General features: G+C 40.0%; 1 protein-coding gene across 1 annotated transcript in view; it reads right to left on the bottom strand.

Moving 5' to 3' along the window:
* The window catches only part of ADGRG4 (adhesion G protein-coupled receptor G4), a 98,485-nt gene that overhangs the window by 55,772 nt on the left and 21,482 nt on the right, over positions 1-21,231 (bottom strand). Inside the window, 10 exon segments of the mRNA XM_032618987.1 lie at positions 1,309-1,412; positions 3,607-3,652; positions 5,137-5,283; positions 10,595-10,611; positions 11,180-11,298; positions 13,313-13,445; positions 14,635-14,798; positions 16,273-16,318; positions 17,501-17,547; positions 19,385-19,449. Of these exon segments, the coding sequence (XP_032474878.1) occupies positions 1,309-1,412; positions 3,607-3,652; positions 5,137-5,283; positions 10,595-10,611; positions 11,180-11,298; positions 13,313-13,445; positions 14,635-14,798; positions 16,273-16,318; positions 17,501-17,547; positions 19,385-19,449 (888 nt within the window).

Below are 21,231 nucleotides of genomic sequence, written 5' to 3'. Positions count from 1 at the left end.
CTCTTATTTGTTGAATAGATATGGTAAAAAGAAAGAAAAATATAAAACAGACTCTCAGCCCTCAAGGAGTTTACCATTAGTAGAAGAAACAACTCATACACAACACATTCAGATACTAGTATATACTATGTACAATAAAGTAATTTAGGAGAACTAACAAAGTACTCAAGGGTGGATAGAGAAGAAGGAAACACATTTGAGAGCCATTCTGAAGGAAAACGCATCAAGTCCTGATGTTAGGGAGGACCATAGGAAACGAAGGAGATAGAAAGGTTAACGATGACTCCGAGGCTCTAAGCCTGGATATGCGAATTGATCAGATAACTCTTGTTTGGTTAAGTACCACGAGCACCAAAAAAATATGCACTTCCCTACAGTGCAAATAGACAATATCTATTACAATTTAATATTTTAATTGGAAGCAATTCTACTTCCATCCATTTATTCTACAGAAATGCTTACACCAATATTAGAAGACAAATAAAAATGCGTATTACAGCATTGTTCATAACGGAGAAAAACAGTAACAACTCAAATGCCTACCTATAGGGGATTAGTTAAATTCATTGTGTTAAATCCACACAGTGGAATACTATAAATGTATTTTTAAAAAATTCAGTAGATGGACATGTATTTGCCTGAAAGCTGTCCAATATATATTGTTAGGTGAAAAGCAAGTGGTAAAAACAGTATGAATAATTCGACCCTATTTTTATAAAACAAAAACATATATTAATATACACACAGGAAAAGAACCTGAAGGAATATACATAAAGGTGTTAAAGGTGGTGATCTCTTGGGAGGGGGATTATAGGGACCTTTTCTGGAATGTTTGAATTTTGACAAGCAGGCATTAATTTTATTTTATTTATTTATTTATTTATTTTTATAAGTTATTATTTATTTATTTATTTATTTATTTTGCGATACGCAGGCCTGTCACCATTGTGGCCTCTCCCGTTGCGGAGCACAGGCTCCAGACGCGCAGGCTCAGCGGCCATGGCTCACGGGCCCAGCCGCTCCGCGGCACGTGGGATCTTCCCGGACCGGGGCACGAACCCGTGTCCCCTGCATCGGCAGGCGGACTCTCAACCACCGCGCCACCAGGGAAGCCCACAGGCATTAATTTTATAAGGAGAAAAATAAATATTTGTTTCGATTTGCTCTACTTTGAATGAACAAGGTAGGGGGCTGTTTTTCCACTTGCGTGGAACTTTTCCACAACTTAGTTCACACATATATTTCTGGTCTGTAATCTAATAAAAAGTTGTCAAAATTCTATCAAGGAGTGACTGAGAGACAACTCACCATTAAGACTCCAAAATGGGTGAGATGGTCACACTGACAGATTGTGTGATTTAGGTTTGCTTCCTTTACTTTACAGCCTGACGAATTCCGTCCACCTTGCCCCTCTGCAAGCGACAGAAGGGAATTTCAAAGCAATTTTGCTTTTCTCAGAAATGTTTAACTTTTCATTATATGTACCTTTCCGAAGTGTGCTATAATTAGTATCATTTAAGACAGCAGGATAGCCGTATAATTGAACACTGAAATTAAATTAAGTCTAATAGGCAAAAGTGACTTGCGGGGAACTTCATAAATGGCATAACTTCTTTGGTTCTCACTTTTCCCATTCTTCTACAGATTAGGACAGACTCTAATGATGAACAACAGTTCTACCACCATGCTGGAATGACAGAGTAAGGACTGGGTTTTCAAGGAGCACAAAGGGGAAACAGGTAGGTCTAGAACGTTTTGAAGGGCATGAGCTATGGAATATAGGCTGACACGTGGGCCTCCTTGGTGGGACTGGAATAGACATCTGAAACAGCCAGCTCAACCCAGAATTCAAATGGTCTCAAGTGCTTTGCATTTAAGCCAGATGATGGTCTGGAACTCCTCAGGGCCAATTAAAGCCTCTGGTCTATTTGCCACCTGCCTAGTTTCTCACTCCTAAGCATATTCAGGGTTCTAGAACTAACCCACATAACTCAAGAACCTGTAGAGCTTGTGTACTAGACCAGGTTTAGGGTAAAACCTCCAGAGTAGTACTAGACCAGAGGGGTTATCCTAGGGCAGGCATCTAAGTGTGGTCAAAATTTGTCCATCCAGGATAATGACAATAGATCCCAGAAGTTCTGGATCCATGGACAGAGGAGTAGGGGCCAAAGATGACCTGGGAGGAGCCCAGCAAGAGGCATTATGAACACACAGATCAACTTACGGAGGCTGTGGGGAACAAAGCCTACCATTTTACGGAAATCTTATCCTGGGCGACTTGGAGGGGACCAGAAAAGGACAGCGCTATCTCTGTTATAGGAAAGCAGTAGTATTCCACACGCCAGGGAGTCGAATGGGAAGAGAATTTCCCCCTTTTTCCCCCAGAACTCCGAGGATACTAAAAAAAGGAAAAGTCCCAGGCAGAGCTTCCACAGGTGGAAGGACTGGTCCCAGGGCCACTCCTGGCATTCCAGGGGCCATTGCTTCCGTGTGGAATTCTCTGAGATTTGGCTATATCCCTGGAGATTCCAATGGCAATGACAAGCTTAAGAGGAGCCCATTCAGCAATCCCCTTCCACGACCCCTTCTCTCTTTTTAAAAAAATTTTTATTGGAGTATAGTTGATTTACAACATTGTGTTAGTTTCTGCTGTACAGCAAAGTGAATCAGTTATACATATACATATAACCACTTTTTTTAGATTCTTTGCCCATATAGGTTATTACAAACTATTGAGTAGAGTTCCCTTTGCTATACAGTAGGTCCTTGTTGGTTATCTATTTTATATATAGTGGTGTGTATATGTCAATCCCAGTCTCCCAATTTATTCCTCCTCCCTTTCCCTCCGGGTAACCATGTAAAAAATCCAATTTTTCACATCCGTGACTCTATTTCTGTTTTGTAAATAAGTTCATTTGTACCATTTTTTTTAGAGTCCACATATAAGCGATATTATATGGTATTTGTCTTTCTCTGTCTGACTTACCTCACTCAGTGTGACAACCTCTAGGTCCATCCATGTTGCTGCAAATGGCATTATTTCCACGACCCCTTCTCTTATGGTCCCCAAAGACTCATACCCAGCCAAGCAGGAAGGACCCTTCGAGACCAACTAGAAAGTCTTATCCCCTTGGTGAAAAAATAAAAAGATTGAAGCCCCTAGAGAGTAAATGGACCGCCCAAGGTCACACAGTCAATGTAGAAGAGAAGAAGGAAAAATGTGGCAAGTCTAATGGGAAAGACAGATAAAGAGAGCCAGATCTTCATCCCTTAACTTTCTTCAAACAGCTCAGGACTGCTCTGTACTGGGTCTTGCAACTTTGTTTCTTCCAGCTTGCTGAGTTATGTGATTTTTTTTTCCTGATCTCCAAAATAAGTTTCTTCTCAAAAAGAAAGTTTTACAAAAACTCCCATGCCCTAATTAGATATGAAACCCATATTTGTATCTTGGTCATTCAGAGTCCCCTGTAGGGTCTGATAAGACAGTAACTTCAGTACAACTCGCTCCCATGTAACTGCCAGATAGCAGGGGCAAAGTCTCATTGAGGGTCAGGGGCAAAGTCTCATTGAGAACCAAGGCCAAAGCTTGCTAAGAAAAATACTTACTGTTATTCTCAAGGTCCCAAAAGGCACAGTGAACTTGATCATAATTCTAGAAAAAAGAAAAATCAGAGGCAAATACCTTTCCTTGTGATCGTTACCATACAATGACAACTACACACAAAGTGTTTTCTTCTCAATGTTTTCTCAAACACTAGACACACACACACACACACACACACACACACACACACACACACACAGACGGACCGTTTGTGAGTTGGTTTTAAAACGAACCCCAAGAATCTTGGGGTTTACAAGTGAGAAAATAGTATGTTACTGCTGCATGGTGAACTGGTATGTGTCCTTTAAAGCATTTGGTAACATAAGAATTTGCCACGTCCTCCTGGTGCAAAGTCCAGGAGGGGACTGTAGATGGTCAATGCAGGTCTGATGTGAGGTGGGTGTTTCTTGTGGAACTGTGGAATTTGGGGCTCACAGCTGAGGTCAAGCCTTATGGATACAAGATTGAGCTGCCTATCATTAGGCCTAGTGAACATTCCTGAAACACTCTTGCAATCTCCAAGGAAATGGAGGGCAATGAGAAATTGGTTATGGGGGATGCTTGGAGAGCTGTGGCCCCAGCCAGAATGAAGAGATCTTACCCATGAAACATGCTTCATTTCGTACCTATTTCTGTTTAAGTTCCCTCTCCCACTCTTCCTTCTTCCCTTCTAGAATTAAGGTCTATGAAAACTATGCTGTACCATATGGTCTTTAGATTGGCAATGAAGGAAGCTAGTAAGACTCCATACTGGACATACATTAGCATCAAAGAATGGAATAGTAATTCATTCTTATACCATGGCTAAATTTGATCGTTTATTAATATATTCTTTATGTTATGCCATATGACTATGGTTTTAATCCTTTGGTGATAATTAATACATATTTTAATGCTCTTCATGGAAAATCAAAGGATAAAAATGTTCCATTATTTTGAATTAAGTGATTTGCCTCCCTCAAAAATAAACGGAATTAAATATCATTTAGAGTGATGGGACAACCAAAAGATCCACCTGCCCCCCAGTGACTCCCCTGCCAATCTGCCATTGTTCTAGAAACCCACTATATTATTTATCCCTTTAGGCTAAGGCATTATTTCTAGAAGGCCCCAATTACAATACACCTCTGCTACCTGGAATGGGACAATTTTCATTAAGTCTTGGAATCACATCTGTTAAGTAGCCAATGTTTTTTTTAAATATTTATTTGTCTGTGCAGGGTCTTATTTGTGGCACACGACAACCCTCCCAACTTAGTCTAAGAGATGTAGTTTTCTGCAGTGAAAAGGCCAAAGTTGGAGAAACACACTGTGACCCAGGATTGAATTAACCTGCTCTCTGGCTTTATTTCCTTGACTTACAAAATGGCGGCTGTTCAGGGAAAGGAAGTAAACCATTGCTCACTCTTCCACCTTCTGGCTCTAGGCTCCAGTTGTACCTATTTCACTTCGGAACCTTTACAGAAGCAGTGTCCTCTGCCGGAAACACTCCTCCCTCCTTTCCTCACCCTTTTTCATCTTCTAGCTGGTACCCAACCTCGGGTCTCAGCTGATGCCTCTCCTACAGCTGGCCTTTCCTGAGCTCCCACACAGGGGTAGGTGCCATCCCCGTGCTTCCAGAGCCCCTGTGCCGTATTGTACTTGCCTCGTGCTTTGTCCCTCTCCCCGAGGACTGCCCGCTAGTGGAGGGGTGGAAGGGGAGGCACGTGTTTTCCAGGAGTGGTGTCTTATCAACGATACTTAAGGTAGTATGTTGTAATGACAGTTAAGATTTTGATTAAAAGATGTTAGAAGAAGCAGTGTGAAAGCAGGGCTGTGAGACTCAGAACTTGGGGGTGGGGATGGGATGTAGTTAAACGGTGGCATCTCTTGTAAGTGCTTACTCCCCCAAAACAGTGGCCCAGGTCCCAGCCTCAGGTCACCCCCTTCCATGTGAGAACCTCCCCCCACCATCCAGCACCACACAAGACACATAGTAGGAATTTAATAAATATTTCCTAACTGAATAAATAACTGGGTGAATAAATGAATAAACTGTGTCACCTCCAGCAGGTCCCTTCCTCTCTGGGTCTCAATATCCTCATTGGTAAAATGAGGAGATGGGACACGATGAATTATAAGGACCCTTCCGGTTCTGAAATTGATGGTAGGCTACTTCTAATCCTCCTTCGTCTAGCACTATGACGTCTGAAGGCTAATTTTGGCAAAGATCTTAAATCTCTTTCAGTGGAAGGTGTTAGTGAATAAAAATGACTTATTAGGTGTGAAATCTATGCAAAACAGGTTTATCTTTTATTCTACAAAACAAGCACAGCTCTCTGAAGAAAGGAGAGAAACTAAGACTAAAATAATGGCATCTGAGATGATACAGAGAAATTACAAACTCACCAAAAGGGTCTGAGTGCTATGAACCACATTCTTAATTTTTATTAAAATTATTTGTTCATTAACTGGCCTGTCCTGGGTCCAACCTATTATTTCCATTAAAAAAAAAAGTCTAATAAATATATAGCTACTGAAAACCTGTTGGGTACCTAGCCTTGTGCTAGGTGCCATGAAAATAAAACATGCCTGAGCCATGATGTATGCCACAACCTCCTTGGGAATACCAGTCTAGAAGCTATGCAGGGGTGTAAGACAAGAATACAAGCAGCGGGGTGAGGACGAGAGCAGGGACTCATGAACTCCAGGCAAACTTCCTGGGTGGAATTTGAGCTAAGCCCACAGGAACAAATAGAATTTAGATAGAGGGGGAGCAGTTACAGAACTCCAGGAAAACTGAGCATCATACAGACATAGCTAGAGATAATGTGTTATATTTGAGTTGGTATGTGGTATGTTTAAGCTGGCTCAGTACAACCTCCCCAAAAATAACTCTGTGAAAATTTGACCATTAGAAATTCATTTCTTTGGATAGCATCCTTAGAAAATGCAAACACACCCAGGCATTAACGTATGAACCTCTTAAATACTTGAACTTTGGAGTCAGACATCCTGGGTTTAATTCCTAGCTATGCCACTTCCTAGCTGTGTGACCTTGGGCAAAACTACTTAACTTCTTTGTCTTAGTCTGTTAGGGCTGCTATAACAAAGTCCAGATTAAGTGGCTTATAAACAACAGAAATTTATTTCTCAAAGTTCTGGAGGCTGAAAGTCCAAGATCGAGATGCCTACATGGTTGGGTTCTAGTGAAGGCTTGCTTTCTGGTTGATAGATGGCACCTTCTTGCTGTGTCCTCACATGGTGGAAAGGGTGAGGGTGCTCTCTGAGGCCTCTTTTATAAGGGCATGATTCCCATTCATGAGGGCCCCAGCCTCATGATCTAATCACTGCCCAAACGACCCACTTGCTAATACCATCACCTTGGGGGTTAGGATTTCAACACAAGAATTTTGAGGGGACACAAACATTCAGATCACAGCACTCTTTGAGTCTTGGTTTCTTGTGAGAAGTAGATGAGATATTAAGTGTAAATAACAACAATTAATAGTGATCATCAACAACGTCATGCAGGGGCTTCCCTGTTGGCGCAGTGGTTAAGAATCCACCTGCCGAGTCTGTCATACAGAGTGAAGTAAGTCAGAAAGAGAAAAACAAATACCGATGAATTTGGTAAAGTAGCAGGATACAAAATTAATGCACAGAAATCTCTGGCATTCCTATACACTAATGATGAAAAATCTGAAAGTGAAATCAAGAAAACACTCCCATTTACCATTGCAACAAAAAGAATAAAATATCTAGGAATAAACCTACCTAAGGAGACAAAAGACCTGTATGCAGAAAATTATAAGACACTGATGAAAGAAATTAAAGATGATACAAATAGATGGAGAGGTATACCACGTTCTTGGATTGGAAGAATCAACATTGTGAAAATGACTCTACTACCCAAAGCAATCTACAGATTCAAGCAATCCCTATCAAACTACCAATGGCATTTTTCACAGAACTAGAACAAAAAATTTCACAATTTGTATGGAAACACAAAAGACCCCGAATAGCCAAAGCAATGTTGAGAACGAAAAACGGAGCTGGAGGAATCAGGCTTCCTGACTTCAGACTATACTACAAAGCTACAGTAATCAAGACAGTATGGTACTGGCACAAAAACAGAAAGATAGATCAATGGAACAGGATAGAAAGCCCAGAGATAAACCCATGCACATATGGTCACCTTATCTTTGATAAAGGTGGCAGGAATGTACAGTGGAGAAAGGACAGCCTCTTCAATAAGTGGTGCTGGGAAAACTGGACAGGTACATGTAAAAGTATGAGATTAGATCACTCCCTAACACCATACACAAAAATAAGCTCAAAATGGATTAAAGACCTAAATGTAAGGCCAGAAACTATCAAACTCTTAGAGGAAAACATAGGCGGGACACTCTATGACATAAATCACAGCAAGATTCTTTTTGACCCACCTCCTAGAGAAATGGAAATAAAAATAAACAAATGGGACCTAATGAAACTTGAAAGCTTTTGCACAGCAAAGGAAACCATAAACAAGAGCAAAAGATAATCCTCAGAATGGGAGAAAATATTTGCAAATGAAGCAACTGACAAAGGATTAATCTCCAAAATTTATAAGCAGCTCATACAGCTCAATAACAAAAAAACAAACAACCCAATCCAAAAATGGGCAGAAGACCTAAATAGACATTTCTCCAAAGAAGATATACAGCTTGTCAACAGACACATGAAAGAATGCTCAACATCATTAATCATTAGAGAAATGCAAATCAAAACTACAATGAGATATCATCTCACACCAGTCAGAATGGCCAACATCAAAAAATCTACAAACAATACATGCTAGAGAGGGTGTGGAGAAAAGGGAACACTCTTGCACTGCTGGTGGGAATGTGAATTGGTACAGCCACTATGGAGAACAGTATGGAGGTTCCTTAAAAAACTACAAATAGAACTACCATATGACCCAGCAATCTCACTACTGGGCATATACCCTGAGAAAACCATAATTCAAAAAGAGTCATGTACCAAAATGCTCATTGCAGCTCTATTTACAATAGCCCGGAGATGGAAACAACCTAAGTGTCCATCATCGGATGAATGGATAAAGAAGATGTGGCACATATATACAATGGAATATTACTCAGCCATAAAAAGAAATGAAATTGAGCTATTTGTAATGAGGTGGATGGACCTAGAGTCTGTCATACAGAGTGAAGTAAGTCAGAAAGAGAAAGGCAAATACCTTATGCTAACACATATATATGGAATTTAAGAAAAAAAAATGTCATGAAGAACCTAGGGGTAAGACGGGAATAAAGACACAGACCTACTAAAGAACGGACTTGAGGATATGGGGAGCAGAAAGGGTAAGCTGTGACAAAGCAAGAGAGAGGCATGGACATATATACACTACCAAACGTAAGGTAGGTAGCTAGTGGGAAGCAGCCGCATAGCACAGGGAGATCTGCTCGGTGCTTTGTGACCACCTGGAGGGGTGGGATAGGGAGGGTGGGAGGGAGGGAGATGCAAGAGGGAAGAGATATGGGAACATATATATATGTATAACTGATTCACTTTGTTACGAAGCAGAAACTAACACACCATTGTAAAGCAATTATACTCCAATAAAGATGTAAAAAAAAATTGTCAAGAAGGTAGATCTCACATAAAGTGTAGTTACTACAATAAAATAAAATTAAAAGAAGGAAGAAAGTAGATTGGAGGTTTCCAGGGGTTGGGGGGAGGAGAGAATGGAGAGTGACTGCTAACATGTATGGGGTTTCTTTTAGGAGTAATTAAAATGTCCTAGAATTAGTGGTGATGGTTGCAAAATCTAGCAAATAGACTAAAAAACACTGAATTGTACACATTACATGGCTGAATTTTATGATGTCAGTACCTCCATAAAAAATTTTAACTACATTGAGATTAACTTATACTTATCAAATCAAGATCCTAAAATCTGATAGCATGCTGTGTTGATTTGAAGATGTTCTGAAACAGGCACTTTCACACTTTGCAAGTGGGAGTTTAAGTTGGTGCAATTATTACAGCGAGCATTTTGACACCATCAAAAGTATGATTTATTTGAAAAGACACATGCACCCCAGTGTTCATAGCAGCACTACTTACAATAACCAAGACATGGAAGCAACCTCAAAGTCCATTGACAGACAAATGGATAAAGAAGATATAGTATATATATATATTATATATATATATAATATATATGTAAACGGAATATTACTCAGCCATAAAAAAGAATGAAATATGCCATTTGCAGAAACATGGATGGACCTAGAGATTGTCATACTAAGTGAAGTAAGTCAGACAGAGAAAGACACATACCATATGATATCACGAATATGTGGAATCTAAAATATGACACAAAAGAACTTACAAAACAGACTCAGACTTAGAAAACAAACTTATGGTTACCAAAGGGGAAGGGGGAGAAGGGATAAGTTAGGAGTCTGGGATTAACAGATACAAACTACTGTATATAAAATATATAAAAATAAAAAAAAAATTAAAAAAAAAAATAAAATATATAAACAACAAGGTCCTTCTGTATAGCGCAGGGAACTCTACTCAATATCTTTTAATAACGTATAATGGAAAAGAATCTGAAAAAGAATATATGTATTTACACATGTATAACTGAATCACTTTGCTGTACATCGTAAATTAACTATGCTTCAATTTAAAAAATACTAAAAGAAAAAAAAGGAAAACCGTTAAAAAATTAAAAAATAAAATAAAAATACTAAAAGAAATAAGACAAATAAGAAATAAAAGAAATGATAATGTAAAGTCCAGCTTTATCAATTCAAAAATGTTTTGGCATAGCAAATAAAGATAATTTATCTTAAAGAAAAGTATGACTGACCCAGCAATTCTACTTTTAGGAATTTATGCTTCAAGAATACCATACTTGCACAAAATGACACATGCATGATATCCATTACAGCAGTATTTTCAAAGTAAAGTGTAATTATCAAGTTAAATTACCATCCGCAGGCAACAGGCTAAAGAAATCAATTGTAGCATATTCATGCAGTTAATACAACTCAGTGAAAAAAAAAATGTGTATTATATTATCATATACTAGTATGATAATATCTGCAATATAATGTTAAGAGGAAAAAGCAAGGTGCAGAACAGCATGTATAGCACGCTCCACTTCGCATACAAAAAGGGAAGAAGAATACACACACACACACACACACATGCATTTCCTTATAGATGCATAGATATCTCCTTGGATACTAACTGAATGGCTGCATACATTTCTTTATTTTTTCAGTATTGAACTATATGAAGTATTATCTATTAAAACCTTTAAAAAATTAAAATAAAACAAAAATAATTAGCCAACAATTATAGAATAAAAAACAGTATAAAACAAAAAACACTGACAGTTCTGACTTCTCATGCTCCACTCCCACCTCCACCAATGTAACTACCTCGTTTCTGAAATTGGATTGTTGTCAGGTAGGTATTCCTACGGGTGGTTTGCCTGTACTCTCTCTGGTCTCGGGTCAAGTAGACAAACTGAGTTCCATTATTTCTCTAACGTGTACAGAACAGTCTTACCGTCACTTATTGTAATATTAGCAAGATCCACAATCTTATTAGGAAGCGCTTGAAGCAATTTGCATTGTCTAAACTTTGGTTTTTCCCAGTGAGATTTGCCAGTGTTGATACTGATTGAGCTGAAAAGGAGAGGAGAGATAACAAAAAGCTTCATGGTTGGAAGATGAGGCCGGAATACTTTGAAAGCGAATGGTGAAGGAACACGGTGTGCCCTTGGCATGCCTCCCCTTTGCCCATTCCCAGCCTCCTGGCTGAGATAGCAAAGGTGGTAGCCCAGTGTTTGTACAGTGAAGAAAACTTTGCTCTTGAGGAGCAAGTGAATCTAGGGTCCCCATGCAGGAGGTATAAACAGGCAAGAGAGGCTGAGATGGAACAGGGCCACATCCATCGGACCGAGAATCAAGGCAGAGATTTTTGCCCCTCTGGACATGACTCCTACCCTCACTTTTGCCCCTTACCCTCATTTTAAGAGGGAATTCCTGTTAGAATTGTGTTCTCTATTTCAGCCTATTAATTTACTCAAGGCAGTTAGTATAGCACCCTCTGTGACTCAATTGGCCTTCATCATCCACCCTCCACAATGCCCCATCCAATTCAAGCCAGTTCATTTCAAATCAGCTAACACATTTATTGGGAACCTTCTGTGTTCTAGGACTGGTAGTAGGTACTACAGACAAACAGGGCAAGGTCTCGTCCCTTGAGGAGCTTGTAACTTGGTGCTTTGAGACTGTAAATGTAACTACATTTATTAGGCAAGATATGAGATGGAAAAAGTGTAGAAACAAAACAGAATCTGTTGAGCCATCAATCAAGGAGAACTTATTTGCAACTTTTGAGCTGAGCTGGACGCTAAAAGGACAGAGATGGGGCTTCCCTGGTGGCGCAGTGGTTGAGAGTCCGCCTGCCGATGCAGGGGACACGGGTTCGTGCCCCGGTCTGGGAAGATCCCACATGCCGCGGACTGGCTAGGTCCGTGAGCCATGGCCACTGAGGCTGCGCGTCCGGAGCCTGTGCTCCGCAACGAGAGAGGCCACAACAGTGAGAGGCCCGCGTACCGCAAAAAAAAAAAAAAAAAAAAAAAAGGACAGAGATGGAGAAAGTGTCCCCCACTCCTGCAACCAAGCAGAGCAAATAGCACAAGCAGAGAAAGAGATGCAAGTCCAGAGTGGCAATGGCCCTTGTTGGCTGGAGTGCATGTTAGGGAAAGGAGCCTGCAGGTCTATGAGTACTTTAGGGGTTTGGACTTAATTCTTGAGGCAATATGGAACTGGCGTGGGAGATTGGAACGATGCCAGCCAGACTTTAGGAAAATCACGCTGGTGGAGTGTAGCTGGGGGGGTAGTGGGCAGTTAGAAGGCAAGGAGACTACTTTAATCGTAGGCACCCAGGGAGTGGCAGTGGGGTAGGAGAAGAAAGGGTAGATGTGAGCTCTGATTATGACCACAAAAGCTGCATTACTTGCTAAGTGATTAGATGCAGGCAGGAAGAGGTAGGACCCAGTCCAAGATGTCACCCTCCAAAAGAGAATTTTTAAACTTTTGTCAAAACCTGCTGCCCCCCTGGCCTGCCCACTTAAGTTAATGGCATAAATCAGTAGCAGAGAGTAGGAAAAGAGGGGCTGATGATTTTAAAAAGGAAAATGTTAAAGTCAACAATAGAAGAGTGATTTAGTAAATTATTATGGCCCATCAATGGGGTAGCATCTGAGGCAGGTTTTTGAAAGTCATTAAGAAGATGAATGTAAAGCATGGAAAACGTTTGCTAAACCATTGAGTGAAAGGGTGAATGACATTAGTGCCATAAGGACGGTGAATACCACTACATAAAATTTAAAGGGCAAAAAAAAAAAAAAAAAAAAAAAAATTTAAAGGGCATACGGTGAAAGGCCAAATGGAAAAATACGACAACTTAAAAAAGCTGTGTTCAGGTCGTGGGATTATGGGTGCTTTTTTTTTCTCTTCTGTTTTGAAATTTTTTCTGGAATGTTATTGTATGGCATGTGTATGCTTAAGTAGGTCCACAAGGTAAAAGAAAGAAAGGGAGGGAGCATGATCAAATGACATGGAAACATGCTCCCAATTAAGCAGACCTTTATGTATCTGAACTCTCAATTAGAACTCGGCTGGTACATACCAGATTCTAGTAGCGTTTCCATCCTGATTTTTTATGCATCTAGTTTGGGCTGTCTCGGTAGGGTGGGTTAAGAGCCACTTATATGTCCCTTTGTATTTAGAGGCCGTTTCTTCAGCTTTGCACTTTCTGGGCTCTACAGAGAAAATGTATGCACATTTGAAAGGGCAAAAGGCACTTAAAAGTTTCATGAACATCCATTATCACCCAACATTATTACCCTGCACGTAAACATCAGCTAATAAAAGGGGAAAGTTTTCTACCAGGCAATTTAAACCAGGCTGAAAATAACATTAAATGGAATCTTTTTTTTTTTTTTAAATAAGGCTCCCAGTACGATCTCACATTTGGTCCTTTGCCTTAAAACTACCACTTGATGGGCCAGTTTTTCTGCTTTGGCTCTATTAAAATGGTACATAGGCATTGAAAAAAATCAAGCCACGCAAAGGGATGTAGAGTAAAAAATCAAATCAGTCCCCACCTGTCGATTGCCTTCCTTTTGAGTGGCAGTTGTTAATAGTTTGAGGTGCAGTGACAGGAGGCTAAAGGCTGGCTTCTTTTTCTGGTGGCGCCTCCCTTCTTAATGGGCTCTGGGGCGGATTTGGTTTTAGGAAACTCAGTGTGTTTGTCATTGGTAGTACAGACCAGGGTGCTCTGTTCTCTTGTTGATGCTGACGGCAAGGTTTTGCTGCCAAGTGTTGTCACATTAAGGGAGACATGTCCTGAGCTAAGTTTATATGGTAAGGTCCCAGGGTTTTTTTTTTTTTGCGGGGGGAGGTAGTTGTTTTGGCCACGCCACGCGGTTTGCAGGATCTTAGTTCCCCGACCAGAGGTCGAACCTGGGCCCACGTCAGTGAGAGCATGGAGTCCTAACCACTGGGCCACCAGGGAATTCCCAAGGTCCCAGTTTTTACTGACCACCCACGAGGTTTATGACCCTGATTCCAGAAATCAGGGTGGCCGGAGAAGCGGGCCAGCCAGCCTTGCCCAACCATCCCAGTTTTCTCTCTGAGTGAGGATGTAAGACGCCTTCCTCTCCCTCTCTGGTGTATTTAAGCAAGAGAAACAGTCCGCCAACTCCATTGATGAACTGGCCACTGCTAATATCCAGAGCAGATCGATGGTCTCTGGTAACCCCTCTGGCACTCGTTTTTATAAGCTCTTCCAGGTAGAAAGGTTGCCAGGGCAAGACGAGCACTGAGGATGTGGAAAGGAAACTGAAGACAGTTTCTCTCCCCCTCTGAAGGCAGAATCTCTTACTATGTATGCATTTGGAGCTTTATAACAAAGAGTGAATTTATATGGAAATACCCAATGGAAATTACCTAGTTTTTTCACTGCAACGTGTTCAGACTTTGCTAATAACATCAACTGATCTGGTGTGAAGTTTCCATGAGTGAGGTTGCCATGTATTTTACTTTTGATGCTGCTGATTAATTTGGTGGGCACTAAAGAAGAGTTGGCCTTTATGATGACCTGACAAGCACAGCTAAAAAGAAGAGCAAAAAAAAAGATGTTGGAGTTATGGCCACAGAGTGCAACTTGGCCTGCGTTGCAGATGACTTAATTAGTAGTCCATAAATATCAAGCATTTTACAGCTATTAAGTGGCAAATCTCAAGAAATGATGGAAGACAGCATATTGAAGTCATCTGATAAATTTTCTCGTATCCAAAACAAACAACTCAAAACCCATTTTCAAAAGAACAGTCAGCAACATTTGCATTATGTTGAAATTGACTAGCCGTGCGATTTCTAGGAGTCTGTGATAATTAATAGGGAAGATGGAGTACTCAGGATTTATTACTTCAGAGGAAACCTTTTACCCTTTTACATGCTCAATTAGTCTGTAAAGCTGTGTTCTGCAGAAGGCCTATTTCTATAATAGAATAATAACGATAATAACAGTAGCCAACATTTGTAGAGCTCTTGTTCTACATGTTTTTAATTCATGTTATCTTCACAAGAACTTTATGAGGTAGTGCTATTATTATCCCCATTCTACAGATGAAGGAACTGAGCCTTAGCCAAGGTCACAAAGACCTAATATTTCATTTCGGAATATTCTGTCTACTAAAAGATATGTTATGAAAGAATAGGGCTGTCCTTAACCTCGATCTCTATAGCGAGGTCCTCAAACATTCTAAATTCCTCTACTCCTCCATTACTGAGCACATTTCAGATTCACAAACTTACCTATGCCTTTTCTCCATTTCCATTTGTAGATACATCTTTTGGAAGAACACATTTCCTATATTTCCTATCAGCTCTTGAAAATCAGATGCGCCTGTGTTTACCTAAAATTTCTCTCTATGTCCAATCGAAGCCATGCCCCCCCCCCCCGCGACTGATCCATATTTGGTGAAGTCCCTGTTCATCCTACCCATTCCCCTGGTAGACTATCTTCTCAGCTTTCATCTTCTCAGTCTGAAGAGGACTCTTCTTTTTTAACCCTCTCCTCTTGCTGCAAGAGTAGAACAGACCCTCTACCCTTAGCACCCTGAACATTTTAATGACCTTTCCACGAGCCTCCTATGGCTATATGTCCTTCTTGGGCTGCATCGAGCAGACCAGCAATAGACAGTGTTCCGGGAGGAGCCAGACCACGAGTCTGAACAGGACCGAGCCTGCTTTCCATGTTGTTTTTCAATTTCCCTGCTCAGTATTTCCTGGACTTTTTTGATAACAATAAATGCTTTATTGCCCTACCCCCAAATTATGACCACTTTGGACCCCATTTTCTCTTCACTACAAAGAGGCAGCAGGCAGGCTGTTAGGCTGTGCCGTGACCAACCAAAACAACTTATTTCGTGAAGGCAAGAGCCCATTTACAGCATCTGTAAAATAACCACCAGGTACTTTGATCTCCTTCTGACAACTCTGACCAACAGGCTACACATACAGAATTAAATGGAAGGAAAATCAGAACTAAATGTACCAGCTATGAATAAACTCAGCTCCTACCTGTATGGTACACGGGAAATTGTAGCCATTCCTTGCCCTTCTCTCTGTTTCAAATAACGCAAAAGAAAAGTACGTAGTCACTGAAATCTTTAAACAAACGTCACAATTGACTAGGGGGCTTATTGTTAACAACCACGATCGTAATTATACTTTACATTTATGTAACCCATTGCCATCTAAAAATCACCTGCAAAAACATCAATGCATTTAGTCCTGACACCAACACTGTAGGGTAGGTAATGCAGGGATGGTCACCCCATTTTCTAGTCTCACAGAACTTAAATGATCTGCCCAGTATCCCACACCTGATGGCTCACAGGATTTGGATCCAAACATGGCGATGATAATTTTAACACTAGCAAGATTTCACTGCACTCTATGTCCTGTGCTAAGCACTGTATGTAAGTTATCCCGTTCCATCTTTCCGACAGCCCTGTGAGGAATGGTAATATTATTATCCTCATTTTACAGATGAGGAAACTGAGGCATAGGGAGTTTAATTAAGCTGCCCAAGGTCTCACAGTTAGGAAGTGGAAAAGCAGAGATTCTAACCCAGGCAGCCTGACTCTGGGGACCATATTATCACCAAAAGGTTTTTACATCTATTATTTGACAGGAATTTTACTTATGTGATGTTATCTATACTGTGTTCAATCTTTAAATTCTGACTCAGGTATTTACAGAATGTATTTTAAATGATGGCAGGTAATTTGGAATGCACTGTAGGCTTGACTGTATTTTGTATAGTCAAAATATTTGTCTCAGATTTAAACACCTTAAACCCTGGGCGCATACTAATTCTTTCAGAATCTAACATTGTAAAGCTTTGAGGCACTGGAACAGATGATGGAAGATGGTTTTGTCACACTCTGGATTTATTACGTGAATGCCTGTCTTGCAAACAATTGTGTCACTCTTGGAAAAACCAGGCTTTTTTGCCAGATGTCTACAACCAAGAAATTCCATTTATCATTTACAATCCCCAAATCATTCCATACTACTGTAGCCCCAAAAATGTGCCTCAAAAAACTACCACATAGACAGTTCAGAAAAGCAGAGGATGGTTTTCTTAGTGGCTTCTTGTGCAGATCCCAAAGAAAGTAATGTAATTTGACCCTCAGTTATCACAACTGAACTTTGCCTGATAATATACACTTGAATGGAAGAGCTATTTAGCTATATCTAATCAGGTATAGGATGGGTTGCAAGTAGATTTGTTTTGAAAAATTACTTACAAACGTTCGGTGCATGGTTATTTCTTCCTCAGTAATGTCTCTGTACCAAAATCATCAAAAAATTATAGAAAAATGAGGGACTTCCCTGGTGGCGCAGTGGTTGAGAATCCACCTGCCAATGCAGGGGACACTGGTTCGAGCCCTGGTCCAGGAAGATCCCACATGCCACAGAGCAGCTAAGCCTGTGCGCCACAACTACTGAGCCTGTGCTCTAGAGCCCGTGCACCACAACTACTGAGCCCGCGTGCCGCAACTACTGAAGCCCGCGTGCTTAGAGCCCGTGCTCCACAACAAGAGAAGCCACCACAATGAGAAGCCCGCGCACCGCAATGAAGTGTGGCCCCCGATCGCCGCAACTAGAGAAAGCCTGCATGCAGCAACGAAGACCCAACATAGCCAAAAATAAATAAAATTAAATAAATAAATTTATAAAAAAAAAATTATAGAAAAATGAAATATAGTACCAAATACATGAGGGAACAAGTTCAGGAGAAAGACAACTCAGGCAGAACAGTAACATCCCCCAGCTTGGAATTCTCATAATACTAGGGCTCCAAGGAGACACTCTAAAAGAGCTGGGTCATTATTTGCACACCAAAATGGTGGTAAGACTTTGTTTCAGCAATCCCACTTCTAGAAATCTATACCGGCCGGGGTGTATAAAATATATATACTAAAGTGAAGTAACTGAAATGTCCATCACTAAGGTAATTGGATAAATACACCAAGGCACACCCGTACAAAAGAATTCTACGCAGTCATCAAAATGAATAAGCTAGATCCGTATGTATTGGCCTGAGAGGATGTACATGAGGTATTCTAAAACAAGAAAAGAAAGTTGTAAAACAGTATGTAGAGTGGGAGCCCATTCTCTTAGTAAACACATGGCAACAAATCTAGAGAAATATATAAAATAAGCTGTTAACCAGAGTAGGTGGGGAAAGGCAGGTTTCTGAAGATTTTTGCTATCCATGCTATATATTTCTGTAAAGCTCTAAGATTTTTACAAGGACCACGTATTACCTTGGTGATAAAGAAAAATCATAGACACAGTTCTTTAAAAGAATGTTGTATACTCCAGACATTTCCAATTTTCTTTTAATAACCTATCGTGGATTTACTTCCATTACATTCTATGAACTTTCTTGAACCCATTTGTGTTTGAACATGCAAAAGAAACCAAAATCCCAGGGTATGGAAGACAGGCAGTCACATTCAATGTTTTAAAAAATCAGCTTACCATGGTATACCAGAACCATGTTTATTTTTCAAAGGGATTCTTCTGGATGTCCCTTTGACAGGGGACTAGTATACGTGCAGGGCAGGAGCAGAGAAAATAGTTCTCAGATGACCAGTTGCCTTTGTCATGGTCTTCTGGATACTACTCAGTGCCTGCCAATTTCACTGCAATCACCTCTCCAAATCTGTGCCCCAGGCAGGTCTTGAACTAACCAGCATTCCTTACTCACTTTAAACATTTCAAGCTCCCTTGGAATTTCTAATTCCTGAAAGTGCATTATCCAAAAGTAAAAGGCCTTATAAATCCTCATGCAATGGCCATCCCTAGCCTTTCATCCCTTTAAGACATGATTTTTTTTTCCCTTAAGTCACACAATCATAGCATATTAAAGCTAAAAGTGGTATTAGGGGTAACTGAGTCCAATTCTACTGTTTCCCCTATTTACTTTCTTCTGTTTTGTTCTCCCATTGGCTTTATACCCTACAGTAACAATATAAACTTTTTTCTCATTCCGAAGAGAACTTACACTCAGAAGGGAAGATGAAACTCAAAATGCAGCAGTCTCTAAATCTCAGACAAAAACAAAGGAAATCCCCTCGGGATAGAAACAGACCCACAGTGGACGACACTCACATACCTGCTTTTAATTTGAACAGCCAGATTAGCAAGAACAGATTCACTGTCCTGAAATATAGAAGTCAACTGTAAAAGATAAAACATATCAGTTTGAGGATTCCTGCTGCTCTTTCTTAACCCAGCAACGTTACCTGAGATGATGTGATCATTAAGCTGCATTCATTATTTCGGTTGGTTCAACATCTCCATCTCTCCACTCAGCTTTTCAATTTACATTTCACCTATTGTTATGGGATGAACTGTGTCCCCCCAGAATTCATGTTGAAGCTCTAACCCCTTCGTGTGACTGTATTTGGAAATAGGGCCTTTAAGGAGGTAATTAAGGCTAAATGAGGTCATAAGGGTGGAGCCCTAATCTGATAGGACTGGTGTCCTTATAATAAGAGGAAGAGACACCAGAGATCTCTCTTTCTCTGCGTACACACACACAGAAAATGCCATGTGGGAGGATACAGTGAGAAGGTGGCCATCTACAAGCCAAGGAGACACGCCTCACCAGAAACCAACCCTGCCAACACCATGATTTCGGACTTCCAAGCTCCAGAACTGTAAGAAAATAAATGTCTGTAAAATAACATACACATAACTGAACCACTTTGCTATACACCCGAAGCTGACCCAGTGTCGTATGTCAACTATACCTCAATTAAAAAGAAAACGAAAGAAAAGTCTGTCATTTAAACCACCTAGTGCATCATATTTTGTTATGGCAGCCCTGGTGGATGAATATACCCCCCCATTTTCAAGCACTTATAATCATGTCGTATATACTTGAAAATAAATGCTGATGGGGAGAGAGGGAAAACAGACATCATCGTTTACTGTTGGTGGGAGGTCACTTAGTGATAGCTATTAAAATGTGAAACATTCATGTCCTTTGATCCGGCTATTCCAGTTCTAGGAATTTATCCTACAGAAATACTCAAGTGCCCCCCAAATTTATTGCAAGGGCATCATTGTCAGCATTGTTTCCAAGTAGAGAAAAAAATAGAAACAACCTAAATGTCCACAAAAAGATGCCTGGATTAAAAAGAAATACTACAATACAACCATCCAGTGAAATCCTGTTGAAGTATATGAGGTAGATCTATATTTACCAGCATGAATGTGCTCAAAGATACAGGGTTAAGTGAAAAGAAAGCAAGTTGCCGAATAGCGTAATTACTGATTCTAATTACTTTTGTAAAAGAACACACATGGATCACTGTTATTATATGTATAGAAAAAGTCTGAAAGAATATACTTTAAACTGGTAAGAGGAGTTAATACAAGAAGCGATATTAGGGAGGATATTTACTTTCTGGGTTTCAGATTTTAGTCTCTGAATTTTTTACGTATTACTCTTATTATCAGAAAAATGTAAGGATAACTGAAACACCTCTTATGTAAAAGAGAGAAGAAATGAAAATGCAGAAAACAAAAATATTTTAAGTATAATGGCATATGCTATGTTATCACGGCTCTCCTAGGTTCCCCAAATAGGGAAATTTGGCAAAGACCCAGAATTCATGTCAGTGGAGGGAAATGTACAGTTCTAAACCAATTAAAATAATAACATCCCATAAAAGCTTTTAGCATTTGCACTATGAAAGAGAGACCTCATACAACCTCATGGTGTTGATTACAGAGTGGATAAATTTGCAGCAAAAATAATCAAAACCAATTTGCTGTGAAATGTATTATGGGTAGAAAAAAAGTGTAGCCTAGTTTTAATCTACTCAGTCATATTTTTTCACGTATTTTTTAGGTAGCATAAATATTCAAAAGATTATTTACCAATTTTTTGCAAATTCTTTTACAACCCTGGTAATAGGGATCCTTAGCTCTTCATCAAAGACAGAGAAGCTC

Source organism: Phocoena sinus, chromosome X (genome assembly GCF_008692025.1).
Source record: "Phocoena sinus isolate mPhoSin1 chromosome X, mPhoSin1.pri, whole genome shotgun sequence".
NCBI lineage: Eukaryota > Metazoa > Chordata > Mammalia > Artiodactyla > Phocoenidae > Phocoena > Phocoena sinus.
The sequence above is the reverse complement of the archived record's forward strand: the minus strand, read 5'-3'. Positions and strand labels throughout refer to the sequence as shown.